General features: G+C 40.7%; 1 protein-coding gene across 1 annotated transcript; it reads left to right on the top strand.

Annotated features, from left to right (window-relative positions):
- The first annotated feature begins 11,885 nt into the window (after positions 1-11,885).
- On the top strand, positions 11,886-19,501 carry simc1 (SUMO interacting motifs containing 1). Its single transcript, XM_070963491.1, has 10 exons — positions 11,886-12,488; positions 13,859-15,154; positions 15,294-15,541; positions 15,696-15,765; positions 16,074-16,234; positions 16,810-16,902; positions 17,057-17,188; positions 17,788-17,944; positions 18,225-18,309; positions 19,097-19,501. Exons 1-10 carry the CDS (start codon positions 12,354-12,356, stop codon positions 19,303-19,305), a joined length of 2,586 nt encoding a protein of 861 aa, XP_070819592.1. The 5' UTR covers positions 11,886-12,353; the 3' UTR covers positions 19,306-19,501.
- Positions 19,502-19,763: the final 262 nt, after the last annotated feature.

Below are 19,763 nucleotides of genomic sequence, written 5' to 3'. Positions count from 1 at the left end.
TACATTATCTATTCCATTTCTTATTTACAGTATAAGTAAACTTTTGAACTATTTTTCAGTGACAACACAATTATTTTATTTTTTCTGTGATATTTACAGATATTTACAAAGATACAATATGAATATTTCTATTTACAAGTAGGCATTCTTAAAATGTACAACTATTTACAAAAGATCAGCAGAAATGACTATTTACAGAGATTTGCAGATTTACAGAGAACATATACACAGTTGAGGCTGAGCAGGAGTCCTGGTGGTGCTGCAAGATTATTGAAGCAAAGAGTTTCCTGTTCCGATAACAGTGACCATCAGGACCGCTTGGAGGCTTGATCCTCACATGGCAACCGTCGATTGCTCCAGCAGCTTTTCGAAAAGCTCTGTGTCTTGCCAGCTCTGCAAACCCCCGAGTTACTGCCGCCAGGTCTTCTGTGGTCTTGGGGAGGTAGATGACCCTGTGGCGAATGGCCACCACCTCTTCAGTGACTCGATGGACGATGCGGTGAACAGTGGAGCGAGGCATCCCAAACACCCTTGCCACCACAACTGGAGGATGTCCCACTCGCCAGCCAGAAGAGACAGACCAAGGTCTCTATTGTGGCACCCCATCCGTGTTGCCTTTCCTGGTGGAGAAGCTCCAGCAGCACCGCCAGGGACTCTCTGCTCAGCCTAAAATCTCGTCTGGTGTCATGATCGTTGAAAAATAATAGCAGAACAGGAACACTGATGTTTATGCAGCAGTACATTGGCCTTGCCTGGATGGAGAAAAGAGGGTAAGAAAAGGAGGATTAAACAAGAGCAGCTGAATTTTAGTTGATACAACTCTAATGAATGTTAAAGCTTAGACCAATAATGCTTCATTTCTCCATCTATTACACTTTGGCTCCTCAATATGGTTCTGATGTTTAATAACACAACATTTTAATAGGCTATTGAATTAAGTCAGGGTTATTTACAGGGTTCGTACACATTAACTATTCAATTCAAGCACTTTTCAGATCTTGAAAACATATCATTAAAATTACAGCATACAGAACCCTGTATCAAGACTCATGGTTAAATGACACATATGTCAGTCCATAGTTTATATGGCAAGCGTTTGTCACTAAACGGTATCGTTTATTAACGGGTAATGTATGAACATTAATATGGGTTAAAATAGCCGGTTAATGTTACCTCCCGACGGCGCTCTCCCAGCCGGTAAACGAGCCGCCGGTGTCCAGGACCCCGGTCGTGTGTCTGTGCCTCGCTGTCTGCGTGTGTTGCTGTCACAGTTGACTAGAGACAGACATCACACACCAGCGCTGCTCACAACACCCGCGCCTTTTAAAAATGTCCACTACACCCGATACTCCAGCACGTCCTCAACAGCGAAAACGTTTGCAAAAGTACAGACGTGAGTGGGAAGAGGCACATCCTTGGCTGGACAGCGTCAGTGGAGATGATTCCTCTTAGACTATTGTGGTTTGATTGATTGTTTAGGATGCTGAGTTTTTAAAGTCAGATGAATGATCATTTATTTAATATACAGCAGTATCAGCCAATAGAAATGGCCATTTAACGAACAAATGACACTAATGGATTAACAGTTAATAGATAAATATTGTTAAGAGAAAACGTTTATTTTTAAAATATATATACATTTCCAAAGAGCTGGAGGGAAATCTGAGATATAAGAAGCAAATGCCAGTTCCTGAAAGACTCCGAGACTAATTGGCTCAGATGCTGAAAAGAAATGACATGAACAAACTTGAAAATGGAATGGATCTGCTAAAATATGCCGAGTCATGTTATGTAATGCTTTGGGATTATGAATGTCAAATGACATCTTTAGCTGACTCTGTAACAACGATGAAGTCATCCTGCTGATCAGTTTTGAGCTTTGACCTCTTCAGCTTCATCGATTTTAGTAAATATATGCTTGAATCTGAATTTGATGCGACAACACGTTTCAACAAGTTGGGACAGGAGCAACTAAAGACTGGGAAAGTTGTGGAATGCTCCAAAAACACCTGTTTGGAACACCCCACAGGTAAACAGGTTCACTGGTAACAGGTGAGAGTGTCAGCTCAGGGAATCTTCCTCAACTTCAAGCGTCTGTCGGAGTTTAACCAGGGGAAACTGCCCTTTGCTGCTACTCAGATCGTTTCCTAGACTAAAAATGTTTGTAGAGCTTTCTGTGTAATCTATGTCAAAATGTTTATATTTTTGAGGAATTGTCGTGGAGTGTGAAGGCCAAATGCACAAACCACAATCAGGCCCAAACCACTCAAAAATAGCCGTCCAGTTGTTTTCAAAGAAATCCTTCTTTTTTAACGAAATGCCCAATAAAGATAAAATTGTAAAAATCCAATAAAGTTAAAGGGTGTCGAATAAAAAAAGAGGATGTCCAATAAAAATGAAAAAGAGTCGAATAGAATAAAAAGGTGTCCGATAAGACGGGAGTCAGAAGTCCGAGGAGCAAAAATAATTTATTGTGCACAACAAAGGGGAACACGCTCAGAAACACAAAAAGTGCAATCCTGACGATATGGACATGCACCATGTTTTTGACCAGATGATGGCACTAAATAAAAAGGGCTAATAAAAGTTATTACAAATCATCTTATGGCGCCAGACAAAAAACTAGGGGATCGTGAAAATCAGGAGTAGGGCTGTCAATTAATATCCTAAATTCTAATTTATATTCAAATTGTTGAAAAATCCATACATTCCAATGTGAAAACGAATACTGGATTGTGGGAAAAAAGCAGCATTGTTTTGGTGCCTGCTGAAAGAACTTCATGATGGACAGGAGCCACACAATCAGAGTTTCCATTGTGCTGTACGTTACTATTATTTATTTATTTATTTATTTATTTATTTATTTTTACCAAGAACCAAGTCCGACATGTTTATGTCTACGTAGTAGTGTCAGTCTAAGTGTAAAAATATCAAACATTCCGACTCAATGTGTTGTTTCCCCTGCTGCTTCTCTGACATCAGCCAGCTCTCTCGCTCCTCTCCCCATTCGGTGAATTGAAAGTTTATTTCAACCAATCCAGAGTTAGTAATTGATGCCGAAACATTAAAAAGGTGATCCAAGAAGGTTTTTGTCGAGTTTTATTTTGTTTTTGATGCATTTGAAGAAGTTTTTTTAAAAATGCTAAAATGACTGTTTTTTTGAATGGAGTCTGGTGGCTTTGGCGACAGCGCTACAACAGCTGTTTCTGCTTAAGCAAAACAGAGCTTACTCATCAACAAAGAAGTATCTCTGTATGGATTCTTTCCATAATAATGTCAGACACTTATTTGTAGGGTAGCACGGTGGCACAAGTGGTCACACTTGTCGCCTCACAGCTAGAAGGCCCCCGGAATCCCGCTGTGGGCGCTGGTGGCGTGTCCTCCACCACGCCTTCGGTGCCTGCTGCTCGAGGAAAAAAGGGGGCCTTTCTGTGTGGAGTTTGCATGTTCTGTGTGGAGTTTGCATGAAGCTAAGGTTTCCTCCTTAAATAACTCCCACTAAAAACATGCAAGAAGATCACCAAAGGAAGGAGAACCGAAGCACCGAAGGAGAACTGGTCCCCGGGCGCCGGCGTGCGGAGAAAATAATTTCACTGGAAGCATGCACTGTAAAAAAAATAAAAATAAAAAAATAAAAAGATTAGGTGACCGGATTTAACTATGTCAAGTCATCTTGTTGCTTTGACTGAGTTAATTTGAGTCAACTTATAGTGTCAAGTTTTTTACACTTCAAAACATGAGTTCATGCAACATACAGTCTGTTGACTCAACTTCCTGTATCAAGCAAGTTGAACTTAAAATATTATTTGAGATAACTTTAAGAGATGTTGGTTGAATTTATTTTATCAAGTTCCTACGACTGTGGATCAAGTTGGCTCAACATGGAATACATAATTGCTACAACTTGTGATTTGTTGACTCAACTTTCTGTATCAAGTAATGTGGACTGGAAAACATTACTTAAGAGAACTAAAAAAAGATGTTGGTTGAACTTATTTTATCAAGTTAAGGCAACATTATTATTTTTTCTCATGCTTTATTGCCAAGTTACTTGAGTTTACAGAAATTGCTAGATTTCAAAATTTTAAGCAAAATAATATCTACAAAGAATCTCCATGAGAATTAGACAAACTAAATATTAACACAAGAAAAAATAGCTGAACAGACAATTCAATAAGGACCTTTATTTAACCCCCAACAAGTCCAACTTCAACCAGCCTTGCTTCAAAATAAGTGTCAATGGATGTCGAGACATCAAAAAAGACCTTCCTTGGGACATGTTAAAAAAATAGCCCTTACACCCTCTAACACACTTCTGCTCACAAACTGAAAGTACACTGTCCCACACATAAATAATAATAATACTAATACTACTACTACTACTACTACTACTACTACTAATAATAATAATAATACATAAAAAGAAGCGCACCCATCCTTTGGGGAAAAACAATAACTCTCCGAGTTCAACAGAGTCCTTTCTGAGTGAATGTTCAGAGTTGCTGCAGTAAATTCAGTTCAATTCAATTCAACATACCTTTATTTGTCCCGCAAGGGGAAATTCCAATGTACAGCAGCACCAGTAAAAGATAGAATTAGGTAAAAAACAGCAAGCATATACAAAAGAGTGTAATAAAAATAAGCATTATATAAAAATAAGCATTATTAAATTATAAATTGTATTTGTGGACTGTTAGGTACAGGATGAATTGCACAGATTATTGCACCAGTTTTTGCCCAGATTATTGCACAGGTAATATACAGATGATTTACAGATAAATTATCAAAAAATTACTTTCAGCAGTTCTTGTTGTGTAGTCTGACAGCTGCAGGAAGGAATGACCTGCGATACCACTCCTTCACACACTTTGGATGTAGCCTCCTATCACTGATGGAGCTCCTCAGTGCAGTGAGTGTGTGTTGGAGTGGGTGGGAGTCATTGTCTGTCATGGAGGACAGCTTGGCTGTCATCCTCCTCTCTCCCCCAAATTGCAAAGATTCATAAAAACAAACCAAAAAATGTATCTGAGAAACTTGCTCAAAATGTTGAAAATGAAAACATTCAAACATTACTGAAATGTCCACTCTCTTGACAATTTCTCTCTAACATCACATGGATTAGTGTTCCTCCAAACAGAGCAATAGAAATAAGTCAGAAAAAGAAAACAAGGTGGACATATAATGGGCAATTAGTGTGCGTTGGTTCGGCGAGGAGAAACACTTGCAGGACCACCTCATTGAGGGGCAGTTGCCCCAAACAGCACAGCCTACACTGAAGTGAAGTATCCCTGTACAGAAAAAAGAAAGAAAGAAAGAAAGAAAGAAAGAAAGAAAGAAAGAAAGAAAGAAAGAAAGAAAGATATACAACCATTATCAGCACAAAACACTCTAAGTTCAGTTTCCTTAATGTGTATGTGTATTTTTAGATGTGCAAAATACTGTGCATCGCCACAAATCTCTGAAAAATTGTACAGTTCACAATTTAAAGCTTCCAGATTTTAATGTATATTAACATGAAATAAACACGACTTTATTATAAAGTGGACACACTTGGCCATGTCACTCATTTGAATGGTAAGTGATTACATTGTAAAAACAGAAGCCACATGGCACAGCACTGACAAGACAGCGAGAAAAAAGAGCTTCTCATGAGTGATGTGTGTACCGTTACATTTTGTATCCATGGCAACGCACAGCGGTGGCAGCCATAGACATAATATACGTAGACGCCTCATTACGTGCTGGAGCGTAATCCAGCATCGCCGCCATATTGGGTGGGTCTCCGCTAGCACCAGAGCCAACCAAAGTCAACGTACAGAGAGCAACTATGCCCCTATTTTATTTATTTATTTTATTTTATTTTATTTTATTTAGCTTCCCAGCCCCAGTTACAAGCTTAACAGGGTAGTGTAAGACGCTGGAATGACCTGGAATTTTAAAGCTTACTTTTCCAGGCCTTAAAAAAAAATTAAAGATGGAAAAAAATGTACTGACCAGGTATATATGGGAGCTTTGTATGTATGTATGTATGTATGTATGTATGTATGTATGTATGTATGTATGTATGTATGTATGTATGTATGTATCTGTGTTAAAATCAGTGTATCACAAACATCAGCAGTTTCAGTTCAGGCTATTGTGGAATCTTTGTCATCCTAAAGCTGTGAACAGTTGTTTAAAGTTAGACATGTCAGGCCAGAAGGTGTGTGTGTTTGTGTATGTGTGTGTGTTTGAAAGCAGCAGTGGACTGTGGGATGACACATGATGTGTTGGCTAAAAAGAAAAAAACCTTCCTCGTTTCGACAGTTTGTTTTGGTGAAGTTTTATTCCAACACAACTGAGTAAAAAAACTTACTCAAAGTTTAATACGCATGTCAACAGGTTATGTGAGATGTCTGGGTTTTTGTGTGTGTGTTGTGTGTGTGCGCGCGCGCGAGAGAGAGTGAAATAAATTCAAATGAACAATCAAAATGTTTCTTTATTAAAATATATAATTAATTAATTTATACATTTATTTTTTTATTTAAACGCGGTGGACCCGCTTTCAAATGGCATAGGGCTCCTTTCCCACTGGCCAAAAAACCCGTGGCCGTTCACCCCCACTGCTACGCGTTGCCATGGATACAGAGTGTAACGGCACACCTGAAAACAATCACCTATCACTACGTGTTTATACAGCATCTAACTCTACATAAAAAATATCCATACACTACGGCGGTGGTCAGTGTTTTTCCACTACTCTTCCTCGTGGACCAGAAGTTGCTCTGTTATTTCACTGCCTTGTCAATCCTGTGCCAGGTTGTTTGAGTGCGAGCAAAGCCTCTTGTACAAGTCGCAACATCACGTATTTTAGCGGGTTGATCCAGGTATAATATATTCCCACAGGTGACACATTTTTCCGGAATAATAAAGACAAGTCTCGCACTGTTTCACTCCTATAAGAGTACATTGTCAGTGCCGAATACTTGTTACAGTCGAATATGAGGCGCAACCCTACATTAACTTGCTGTTTCACTCTGGCGGCGCTAGCTAGCTAGCGCTACATGCTGAAGTATTTCCGAAAAAGAACGAACATGAAATATTCATCACAGTTTTCATCATAATTTTAAATGTACTTACTGGACGGCTCGGCTCCGAGGTAAAAAGATGGCGGTCGGCTCGGATTCAACACTGCGCGTGACGTCACATTGCGGGCGCATGCGTGTTGGTTGAAATGCCCACGACCTATTTTCTGAAGTTAACTGAATGGATTATCATGGGTTTTTCATGAGTTTCCGCGCTTTTTTAAAGTTGAAGTTGTTTGAACTCTTCTTACTTTGTTGTAATGGGCAGAGTTCTCTCAGCTTGACAGCAATAGTCCTTCTGACTAAAAGCCCAAATCCCTTTTAACAGTGTAGTTCCACTGTGTCCCGCTCTGAGCTCACGCAGAAACCTGAAATTTGACTTACAAGTGTTCCTCGACACCGGTCGGTGAATCTTCTTTCATACATGTACACGGACAGTCAATCTGGTTGTATGTGAACGTGCAGGACAGCAGACCTCCACCTGCCCAGCAAGATCACGGGACTCTGCCGTTCACCTCAGGCGCACGGGGACATCGTTTGCATGAAACTGTGGCCAGGTAAGACTCATTATGAGAAAAGTACACATTTGAATAACATGCCTAAAACCCAGCGATAGTTTATGATCTCTTTGTAAAATCTACGGAGAAATATAACTGTTTTTGACAGTGTGGCACTCGCTTTCGTCCCGAAGTGAGGACTCTCACGGGACGCTGCGGGGCTCGCCGAACCGCAGTCAAAAATCCACAAATTTAAAGTGATCTCGCTTTTCTCCAAAATCTGCGTCGGACCGCGTGTTTTCGATCTGGGAAAGTAATCAGTATGCTCTGTTGAGTAATTCGGCTTAAAAAATTGACCATGAAAAGGTTTTTAAAGTGTTTTTTCAGTGCTTCATCAATTGCTTATTAGATCAGGCGAATCGAACTGCGTTCGTCTATGGCTCATCGAAGCTATGGCTTGTTGGGTGCTTCCTGACATTAACGGATCATTAATGTAGCGTCTTAGCTGACACATTTCTGTTCTATATTTGTTTTATTTTGTATGGGGCAGCAATCTCTCCACAGAATTGGCTGTTCAAGGTCAATTATAGGTAGGGTTGCCACCCGTCCCGTAAAATATGGAATCGTCCTTTAATTGACAATTAAACGTTGTCTCCCGTATTGAACTAATACGGGACGCGATTTGTTCCGTATTTTCACAAATGTCCAATACACATGTTTGTCACACACACACATCAACACTAAATCTAACAATAATGAACAAAATAAAACACAGGAAATACTAAGGCCAGCAAAATTGTCGTGAGGGGATCCACGCAGGACCCCGGTCGTGCGTCTGTGGCTATGTCCCAATTCAGGGGCTGCATCCTTCGGAGGACCCTTCCTACGCGGCCCACGGAGGACGCGGCCCACAGAGGACACCGAGGCTCCTCCGTGGGCCGCATCAACCATCAGTAAATGGGACGGTTTAGCCTTCGGAGCATTTCCTGATTGCGTCACGACGTCATAACTTCTTTCCTCCTCACACGTACGGAGACAAAAATTTAACAGACGACAAACGACACAACAGAAACATAACCGACAGACGACGGAAACATAACAGACAGACGACAGACGACAATGGAGCCAGAGGTTTTGCGACACCGGCGGCTCGTTTACCGGCTGGGAGAGCGCCGTCGGGAGATAACATTAACCGGCTATTTTAACCCATATTAATGTTCATACATTACCCGTTAATAAACGATACCGTTTAGTGACAAAGGCTTGCCATATAAACTATGGACTGACATATATGTCATGTAACCATGAGTCTTGATACAGGGTTCTGTATGCAGTAATTTTAATGCTATGTTTTCAAGATCTGAAAAGTGCTTGAATTGAATAGTTAATGTGTACGAACCCTGTAAATAACCCTGACTTAATTCAATAGCCTATTAAAATGTTGTGTTATTAAACATCAGAACCATATTGAGGAGCCAAAGTGTAATAGATGGAGAAATGAAGCATTATTGGTCTTTAACATTCATTAGAGTTTTATCAACTAAAATTCAGTTGCTCTTGTTTAATCCTCCTTTTCTTACCCTCTTTTCTCCATCCAGGCAAGGGCGATGTACTGCTGCATAAACATCAGTGTTCCTGTTCTGCTATTATTTTTCAACGATCATGACACCAGACAAGATTTTAGGCTGAGCAGAGAGTCCCTGGCGGTGCTGCTGGAGCTTCTCCACCAGGAAAGGCGACACGGATGGGGTGCCACAATAGAGACCTTGGTCTGTCTCTTCTGGCTGGCGAGTGGGACATCCTCCAGTTGTGGTGGCAAGGGTGTTTGGGATGCCTCGCTCCACTGTTCATCGCATCGTCCATCCAGTCACTGAAGAGGTGGTGGCCATTCGCCACAGGGTCATCTACCTGCCCAAGACCACAGAAGACCTGGCGGCAGTAACTCGGGGGTTTGCAGGGCTGGTAAGACACAGAGCTTTTCGAAAAGCTGCTGGAGCAATCGACGGCTGCCATGTGAGGATCAAGCCTCCAAGCAGTCCTGATGGTCACTGTTATCAGAACAGGAAACTGTTTGCTTCAATAATCTTGCAGCACCACCAGGACTCCTGCTCAGCCTCAACTGTATACATGTTCTCTGTAAATCTGCAAATCTCTGTAAATAGTCATTTTTATAACTCTGACTGTCCTCATTAAACATCTCTGTAATCTAAATGTGTAAATGTTTTTAATTTTTTTAGGAGGCTGGAATAACAACCCCACTGCCGGGCAGTTCCAGGGCATTTTCCGCCGTCTTATGGTCCGTTGTGGTGTCTCACCAACTGGGTCAGGCAACGTGGCAGCACAAGACGAGACTGTGTACCTATCAACTGCAGACATGCACTCTGCTTTGACCACAGTTACCTGCCCACCCGCTTTGGTGGTCTTGTGGACAGTGCCCTGGTCTACATTTCAGGGTTTGTTGTCAGAAAAATTCTGAAGAAACTGTCATGTGAGGTGTGCCGTGCAAGCCTCGTCACAGCTGCCGTACCCTCATCCTTTGAGCAGAGCTACCACCTGCTTCAACTTAAAAACAATGGTGGGTTGATAATCTCCTCAGAGGGAACAGCGAAGGTGGTCAGAGCAGCAGAGCGTGCGATTCGCCAAAACACAACAGAACAAAGTGTCAGTGTGTCCTTTGTCAACCATTTTGTTCGGGCTGAGATTGGTTCAGAAGATGTGTTCTTACTTGGGGAGCACATTGCAGAAACCCAGTTTGGAATTGAGAACCATCATTTCATGCTTGTGTCATTTGTTATCTCTGTATTTCACAAACCAAGGCTGCACCACGTCGCAAAATTACTACCCTGGAGTTACAGAGTGCCAGCACACGCAAGAAGCTGTGCAAAACAGTTCTTTTTCAAGGGTCTTAGCTCCCCAGCCCCAGTCATAAGCTTAACAGGGTAGACATCAGCAGTTTCAGTCCAGTCTGTTATGGAATCTTTGTCATGGTGCATGTGCCTGTGCCTGAAATAGTTAAATATACTCAGTGCACAAAAACAAAAATATCACACTCATATAACACTTCTTGTGTTATTGGTGTGTACAGAAGGGTCATGATTTTGTGTGTGTGTGTGTGTGTGTGTGTGTGTGTGTGTGTGTGTGTGTGTGTGTGTGTGTGTGTGTGTGTGAGAGAGAGAGAGAAATAAATAAATTCAAATGAACAATCAAACTTTCTTTATTATTTCTATATCATTTATTAACATGCCATACCATATGTTTGTATTCTGCTCTTTAACAAAGACAAAGTATTTCAGCATGAAAGCATTTGTTTTTAATGTGTGACAGCGTCCTGTATCATAACTACATCTCTGACGTTTGTAACAAACCAAACCGTGTGAAAATCGGGTAAAAATTCGGGGAGTTATGATGATTATAGTAGCTGGACATACACCTTCCTCCGTAGAAATAAATGCACTGGGAGCGCATAGGAGACCCATCCAAGATGGCGGCCGCGCAGAACGTCAGCTCCAATAGGAAGCGTCAGTCAATGAGGCGTCTACGTATATTATGTCTATGGTCCCATTTACCGATGGTTGATGCGGCCGACGGAGGAGCCTCCGCGTCCTCCGTGGGCCGGGTCCTCCGTGGGCCGCGTAGGAAGGGTCCTCCGAAGGATGCAGCCCCTGAATTGGGACACAGCCAATGAGACAGGGAGAGTTGATGTTTATTTATCATAACAAATCAGGCCTTTGGCATAAATGAAACACGTGGTATTTCAATGACTTGAAACACTTCACTACTCCAGTAACTGCAATGACTTTTATGACTCTATGGATAAATAAAAACCTGTTTGTTTTCTTCAAGTCACAAGTTCAATTGTTACTGCAACTAAATTGCCAAGTAAAATAATAATAATAATAATAATAATAATAATAATAATAATAATAATAATAATAATAATAATAATTTGAAGAAAATTGTGTATTAAGGACGTAATTTAATCATCATGACTGCTTTTTGTTTGACTGTTTTTCTTTCCAATAATACAAATACTTAAATCAATCAGTTTGTCAGAAAGTGAAACTGAAACACTAAATTTTAATCTGAATTGAATTCATCTCTTCAGTAGATTTAATAGTCCGTATTATGGAGGCTTGTTAAACATTGACATATTGTATTGCTCCATATAAAATATATTTCACCGTGTTTCATTTTAGAACACAATGACATATATTTCAGGGTAAAATATATTGGTAAAAAATGTGTAAAATAAAACTAAATAAATAAATGATTCGTGGAAATGGTGGCAGACACTCCTGTACAGTAGGTGGAGATACTTGCATCCGTGTGGCTGCTCGCGATGCGCCATACTGCAGAAAAAACATGACAACAAAAACCAGGAAGCTTCACATTTCAAAGGTGCTATTTCACAGCTGAACCGAACACATGGCCACCCGGTCACTGGACTTTTTGTTTTGGCGTGTGCATTATCGGCTCGATAGCTTCTTCACGTACGCGTCCCGTGAATCAGGAAGAATACGATAAGATTGAAAAGCTCCGGCAGCGTCAGGATAACTTCTCACCGAGGATCTTAACAAGGAAATACCACAAGTCCCAAGCAGCCGCTGTTATCCGGTGTTTCCTCCAAAACATGACGGGAATTCCGCCTCACTGTCAGCCCTTCATTCTCTCGGACTGTGGCGACTCTTATGGGTCAGCTTTGGCTGATGCTCTGGTGAGCCGAGCCGGCTAATGTTACATAACATTAGCTGTTGAAGCGTCTGTCTCGTCTGAGGTTGAATGAGTGAGAAAAATGGAGGATGTGATTACCATCAGTTCCAGCAGTGATCAAGATGACTCTGATGTGGAAATAATCGGCTGCTTCAGTAACGTCGTAACCTGCACCGACCCCCTGCCCCTCGCGTCAGTGCGGGTGAACGTCCCACCGGTAAGCTAGCAAACTGCCCTTCTGAAGCTGTAACATCCAGAGCCTCTGATAACGAATTTATTTTGCCATTTCTTTGATTTTGCTCATACGTGCCTTTAACGCGTATTTATTACTCTTTTCTGGTATTTTTTCATGTGATATGATCGCTGTGCGCACCATCTCGAGCGTCCTCTTGTTGTCATGTCAGCTTTGTAAATAAAGTTAAAACAAAATACCGGACTGTTAGTGTACAAATTAGCGCCAACTTCCACAAGATGTCGCAGATTTAATTGAACAAAAAGTGAGAAGGAGTAAAAGTGGCGTAAATCATAGGTGTGTAAGTCTGCTCACTAGCGCCACCGTCAGTCAAGTTCAACTTCGAATGTCTTCATGGGGTGAGGGTAAGTTTATCTAGCATAGTTGAGCTAAAGTTAGCTAGCTTTAGCAAATCAGCTCATGTTATTTTACAACAGTACCACAACTTTAATTTAACACATTTTTCCATGGTTACATCTTTTTTACAGGGTTTGCTGAGGTCGTCTGTGTTCACATCAGCAGCAATGCTGGCTTTAATTGAGGTTATTTTGTTAATGACGAGTTAACCTCTAGTGCAGCAGCAGTATTTAGGCAGGTGACATGATACTGTTGGAACTGTCAACCATGTCATTTAAAGAGCAGTCACAGGTGTGTGACTCAGATGATCTCATAATATTACTGAACTTTGCTTCAGTCCTTGCCATCAGTGAGTCTCTTTTGAACCAAAAATTCCCTTTTAGTCTTTGTTAAGATTAGTTTGGCATCAAACAACACACAGTGAAAAAGGTCATTCTAATACAGAAACACTGACAGTGTTTAACCCTGCTGTTATTACCACAGTCCAGAGTGTTACCATGCTGATGAGTGGTCTCATTTACATGTTAGAGTCACTCTTTTTGTTGATATGAAAAGTTGATCTGTCATATCTAGTGACAGCAAGTGCAGTCAGCTCTGAGAATTGTGGTCATTACGATGTAATGATGATCACTTATAATTCTGCTTTGGTATTCAAAATGATGTAAATTCACCCAGGTCTATGTCATTACACACAGCCTGAGAAACACTGCAGTCCCTCCTGCTTTCCTGTTTTGTCTAATTGACTCATAAAAAGTATCGTTTGGAAGACAAGCCTCTATCATTGTTTAGTCTCAACAAAAACAGAAAAAGTGAATTATTTTCAATTATCAGATCATTAACCAAAACCATGTTACAGCTTCAGCAGTTCTTACCGTAATCCACAGTGTCAGCATACAATATTCTAACATTGGTGGCTCAAGAATTATTTTACTCTTTAACTGGAAAACCTGATGATCACAGCATTTATTGACATATCTTTATGGTTTTTTTTTTCCTAGTCTTACATTAAGCTCTCAGATTCAGGATGGAGTTTTCCAGAGCTGACAGTGCAGAAAAGACTAATAGCAAATGGGACAGAACCGAAGACAGAGAAATTTCCAGAAGATGACTGTCAGATAAATACAGGAAGTACAGATAAAACACAAGCTTTAAACACACAGGACTTTAAGTTTTTGAAGAGCTCTTCAAGAGATCCTCCTGTTTTTGCACTACAGCAGGACAGTGGCAACCTAAAGCCAAAGCGGAGCCGTTTGGATTCCCAAACACAACACCAAAAACAGACGGATAAAGTACATCATCACACACCAACAGTAAAATTAAGGCGATTGCCTTTTCTTGAAACTCATGTCACAGAACTTAAAACATTAAGGTGTTCTGTGTACTTGACCAAAGATTGTACACAAATGTCACTGCAGCCCGGACAGCTGGACAGCAACAGTGATGCACTGGAATGCATTAGTGCTTTGAGGACAACTACAGCATCAAATGGTCCTCACAGGGAGGCTTCACTGGATGAGTCTTCTCCGATGGCGATTGAATATCTTTGCAGACAGGAAGAACAAGTGAACAGTGATGAACTCCCAAGCACGCAGTTACATAGGAAAACCTGTCTGCATCTACGGATCCCAGCTGACTCTCCCTGCTCAGATGAACGAAGCTCAGTTGCAACTTCAGTGGAGCACATCACTCGTGAAGACGAGAGGGATGGCTTTGGCTCATCAATGATCATCCCCTCTCCAATATCCCCTTCTTCATCTCAGGATAAAGCACAAAAAGAAGTCTTCTGCTCCAAACTGGAACAACTGGAATTCGACCAAGCAGACTTGAGACAAAGCTGTCTCTCCGATCACTCATCCCTCGACTCTCCTGCCATTGGACTGAACGCTTCTGAGCCTTTTGACCTCGACTCTCTGTCTCACACGCGTCCCACATCTCATAACCTTATGAGACAACTTGACCCAACACCTCCATCTGAAAATACACCAGCTGAGTGGCAGTCAGAGGTGGTTAAGGCTAATGAGGCCTCAGACAGCTCAGACCACTTGCACTGTAGCGTCCCTGGTGAATGTCCTTTGTCAGTATGTAAAAGTGAGGACTTGGATGATGAATCTTGGACTGGGATATATGGAGGAGATCTTGGAGTTGACAGTCAAGTGTCTGTTCTTTGGCAAGAGGGGAGAGATGGAGAAGAGGACAGGTTTGATGTGGACTTCAGGTTGGCCAGTAGAGAGGACAGGCATTCTGTGTGCCCAGTCACACTCAGGAAAATCATGTCTGGACCAGCTCAAGCCCTGGTGAGTGACGTTTCTCCAGATGTTTGCTCTGGACTTTTCTATTTGTTCTTTTGTCTTCATTAAACATCGAACATGATTATTTACAAGGCTGAATGGACAGTATTTCTTTCCCTTTTCATGTTTTTTATTTATTTTTTAGATTGATGAGCACGGTGAAGATTTTGGGACTCCAGAGGTGCTATGCCGTCAGAGCCTGAACCTGGTTTACAGCACCATAGATGTGAACTACCCAGAGGGGACTTTGGAGCTTTTGTCTGACCTAATACAGCCTGGTTACTATCCCCCCAGAGATATCACCCTCCACCTGCTGAGTGGCATTCTGCTGGACCCACAATGTCCTTATCACCTGTGTGTACAGGCATTCAATCTGCTGACAAGGACGCAGAGGTGAGGGAGCCAGAGGAATAAGAGTTAATAGCAATGTCTTATTTGCGGCCTTTCCTATTTAAATTCTTAAACTGTCCTTTACATCCTCTCTTCAGTCTTATCTCACACCTTTCCCTCTTTGAATTCAGAGATTAAAGCTGCTTTCTGATTGCAGACACCACATCGCTGACAAAACCACAGTTCCTTGGGACTGGGAGTTGTTGACCTCCGTCATGGCCAATCAGGTACTACGACAGGCAGCAAAATGTGTGAATACAAAGTAAAGCTTGGTGATATATCAATATATGGTACAATTAGTGTTGTTCAAAAAGATCGTTTTGAATGGGATTTAAGTTGAAATATGGAAAAAAAACCTTTTCAGTATATTCTGAAAACACGAAAAGTAATCTCCAAAATATTTTTTCATTTTTGACATCAACATTGGCGAAAATATTTAGCTATTTTTTCATGCAGACGTATTTACAGCAGAACATCTATTTTGTGATTTCAGAAACTGACATGTCTTTTATTTGTGCACCTCTCGCTGCTGTAGGACAACACAAAGCGGCATCGATGTGAGGTTGTGCGCATGCTGCTGGAGTACGTTGTGCAGACTTTGGAGGACGACTTCCGGGCCAAACGCTCTGCCTCTGCGCTCCACCACTCCATCGCCAAGGCAACACTGTCATGTGATCTGCAGTTCCCTCGCGTCAGGTGAGTTTGGTTAACAGGGGCCCGATCTTAGAGCAAGATCAGAGATAGATAATATACACTTAAATCCACTTTTTTGTACAAAGCTGTAGTTTTGTGATGCTGTTGAGTTTTGTTTTATTATATGTGATAACTTTCAAAATCATTGTCTACACTCGTTTACATAATTGGAGTGGACAAAATATTAGAAACACCTCTCAGTATGCTGTATACTACACAGCTAACCTGCTTCAGAGCATGTTTAGGTCAGAAGGTCTGATCAAAACATGTAAATTGACCTCACAAGTAATCATTCCAACACGTAGTCCTTCATACAGCAACAATCGATAATCAATAATAATGTGAGAGTGGTTATTTCAGATTACCAGTTATTAGATGTCCTGAAGCTAGATAATTAAAACAGACAACCCAAAATTTAAACTTGCTTTGTGATACAGACCACATTACAACATCTGTAATAAATATTACAAATAACTCCAGGATGATCATGTACATGGATAGCAATTTGTGCAAGATCCTGTTTGTATTTTTCATTTGTTAAGTCCTGTTGATGTTTTTTTTTTTTCCTTGTTTTCCAGGGATGTCATGAAGTGGCTGTTTTCTGCTATCATGAAATCAACAGAGCCCAGAGAGAGTAATGAAGCTGCCAAAGAGAGAGATGAGCAAATCAGGTTAATTCCAAAGAAAAGCTTCTTTTCATAATGAATTGTTGACTTAAGCAGAGGGGAACAACTGGAGTGTAACTTTAGTCGTGTTTAAATGTACGTTATATCCTCATGACTGTTTTTTTCCACATTCAAGTGTTTGTCCCTTTGTCCCCTGCAGAATGGTGTCCATCTTGCAGCGGATGCTGTCCTTGGCTGTGGAGGTGGACCGCACTCCAGCGCTAAACTCGGCCAAACTGTCCCAGGAGCTCTTCCATATGGTCATTAGCAACATACGTCTACGGGCACACAGGTGAGGAGGAGATTTGAGACAGGTGAAAGTAAGTAAGAGAAGCAGTTTTGTGTCCATTAAAGGACCAGTGTGTAGGCTTTAGTGGTGAGCTTTGCATGTTGCATACTCCTCGCCTCAACCCTCCTTCTCCAAGCGTGTAGGAGAAGCTACGGTGCTCTCTAGAGCAGTGTTTGCTTTGTCCTTTCTGGGCTACTGTAGAAACATTGTGGAAAAAAATGGGGGACTTTATATTTTAAAAATCTGAGTGTCTTTAAATTTAAAAGTTCTTTTTTTTTTTTTTTTTTTTATTAAAGTGTGAATTTTAACTGAAACTGAATTCATTAAACCAGGCAAATAAATTTCAAAGTGTATATCATAAAAAGGCTCATTAATGAATGGAGTCACAAAAAAAATTACATATTATATTGTTAATCTTTTTTTAATTTCATGAATGTATTTATCTTTTAAAGAAAGGATATTTAAATAGATTTTTTAATGCATCAGCCAACTTATTCACAATTAACCACAGAAAAAATGTATATAATCATTCCAGTGGCACGGTCTGCCTCTTTCCCCTAGTTTTCCAAGCTGTCATTGACTAATGTGTTTCTGACACCCAGGATGTTGTTGCTGGAGAGCCTGCAGAGCAAGCTGCTGAGATGTAAGCTGTTGGAACATCTGTTGGACTATGCATGCCCACAGAAAATCTCTCTGCCCATGTCGCTCAGTCTTCTGCTTCACTTTATGAAGAACTGCACTCTGGCTCCAGACCCTATGGTGAATATCACTCTTGTGTTCTGCTTTCATCTTTACCTTATTGGCCAAGCTTCACATACATACTGTATGTTAGAAGAATATGTGATTTACAAGGGATTTATACATTTATCAGAAACACAACCATGATGGAATGAAAGTTTTAAGTGACTGCCCCCTTCTTTACATTTCCCATCAAGAATTTAGTTTTCCAGGAAGATATCTTTGGTTAATTTTTTAAAATGTAATCCTTCAAAGCTCGCAGCAACAAACACTGTAACTGATCCATGACTGTATTCTCCAGGACGGTGCTGAAAGGTGGCAGAGGTGGGAAGAGTTGGTCCATCTCCTCTGGATGTTACTGCTCAGCTATAATAAAGCAATGAAAGGTGGGATGTGTGTAAATACCAGTGTACTGTGCAACATTTGCAGCTATTATCATGAAATGACTCCCTATAAATTCAGTATAACTGAAGAGAACATTGTCTCAGAAGGAAACAAATGCTCATTATACACATTATCAGATGTGTTGTTATTCAACAAATATTTTTAAAAATGTGGTGAGTCAGGTGATCGTATCAGAATTGAAACCAAGATCATGAGAAAGCATTCCAGTACCCTGCTGCCAGGAAGCAGACAGTGCTCGGAGCCAGTGGGAAACCTCAGACACCAGTGACTGTGCAATATGTGGTGCGATACCATACGGGATGTACTGAAGTGTTTTATTGGAATCATTTTTGCACTGCAAAGAAGGAAAAAGGGTGAAGCTGAATCAGCTGAATCCTGATCACCTCATGTCTTTCATTTCTTGTGGGTGTATTCTACTGAATAATTTTCTTTGTGTGACACTATATGCCAGATTTGTGCAATACATATAATAGTGGTGAACCTATGACTGGTCCTTTTTCATGTGTGTTTATTTTTGTATTGTCATTCAATTTAAAGTAGATTTGTCATAGTCCTGTGTCATTTCAACACTGATTTTAATCCTAGATAGTATCTCTCCTGCGGAATGCCTCAAAGATCTAGGTTATATTAGCTCTTTTATTCCCGGTATAGCATATGAATATTATAAGACTGGATATTAAAACAATTCAACAATAATTTTAATTGCTTCACTTGACTCTCCCAAGCCCACATTGGTGACTCCTGACTTCTTTCATCTGTTACACCCAGGCTATCTGTATAGCTCCATCACTGAACAAAGAGGCGGAGGCCCATTGGTCTATAAGCGGGATGATATGCTATCCAAGCCCACCGTTTGTGAAGCTGTGGAGGCCTTCCTGTCCAGATCTCAGGCTGATCTCGGCCAACCCTTACCCATCCATGTGGAGGAGTCCCTTACTTATCTACAGGATCACCTGCTGGATGTCTGCCAGTGTTGAATTAAAAAAAAATATTTGTTCTGCTCATGTTCTTGGATTAATACTAGAGCATTGTATTAATTTAAACTTTTATATGTTTGTTCAAGTATTGGTTGACCTGTACCATTTTTGTATTTTGAATAAGGCTGTGCCTTGTTGGTTCTCAAGAAGTAAAAATGTATTAACATTTGGCTTATTTTAATAAATTGTATTATCTAATAAATTGTATTATCTTTCTTTAAGCATAGTCTTGGATGTCAGTACACATGCAGCCATTACACCATTACTTTGATAGACTACAAAGCAATTGATAAACTGGTATTTCTGCTTAATATGTTTATTTCAAAATAAGCCACAGTAAATCGAACTCCGGTGTCCTATCTATCCATGTCATGATCCATCACTCATCACTTAAGGGTTTTATTTACTCTGGCTCAACAGCTGGTTGGACCGTCTACACGCTGACCAATAGGATCAAG

Source organism: Chaetodon trifascialis, chromosome 5 (assembly GCF_039877785.1).
Source record: "Chaetodon trifascialis isolate fChaTrf1 chromosome 5, fChaTrf1.hap1, whole genome shotgun sequence".
In the NCBI taxonomy this organism is placed as follows: Eukaryota; Metazoa; Chordata; class Actinopteri; order Chaetodontiformes; family Chaetodontidae; genus Chaetodon; species Chaetodon trifascialis.
This window is presented reverse-complemented; position numbering and strand designations above follow the sequence as displayed.

Excerpts from the sequence above, each read along its gene's own strand:
- simc1 (XM_070963491.1), top strand. The coding sequence starts at position 12,354 with ATGGAGGATGTGATTACCATCAGTTCCAGCAGTGATCAAGATGACTCT. Across the intron at positions 15,542-15,695 it reads CTGCTGACAAGGACGCAGAG|ACACCACATCGCTGACAAAA; the intron begins GTGAGGGAGCCA and ends TTCTGATTGCAG. Across the intron at positions 17,189-17,787 it reads ATACGTCTACGGGCACACAG|GATGTTGTTGCTGGAGAGCC; the intron begins GTGAGGAGGAGA and ends TCTGACACCCAG.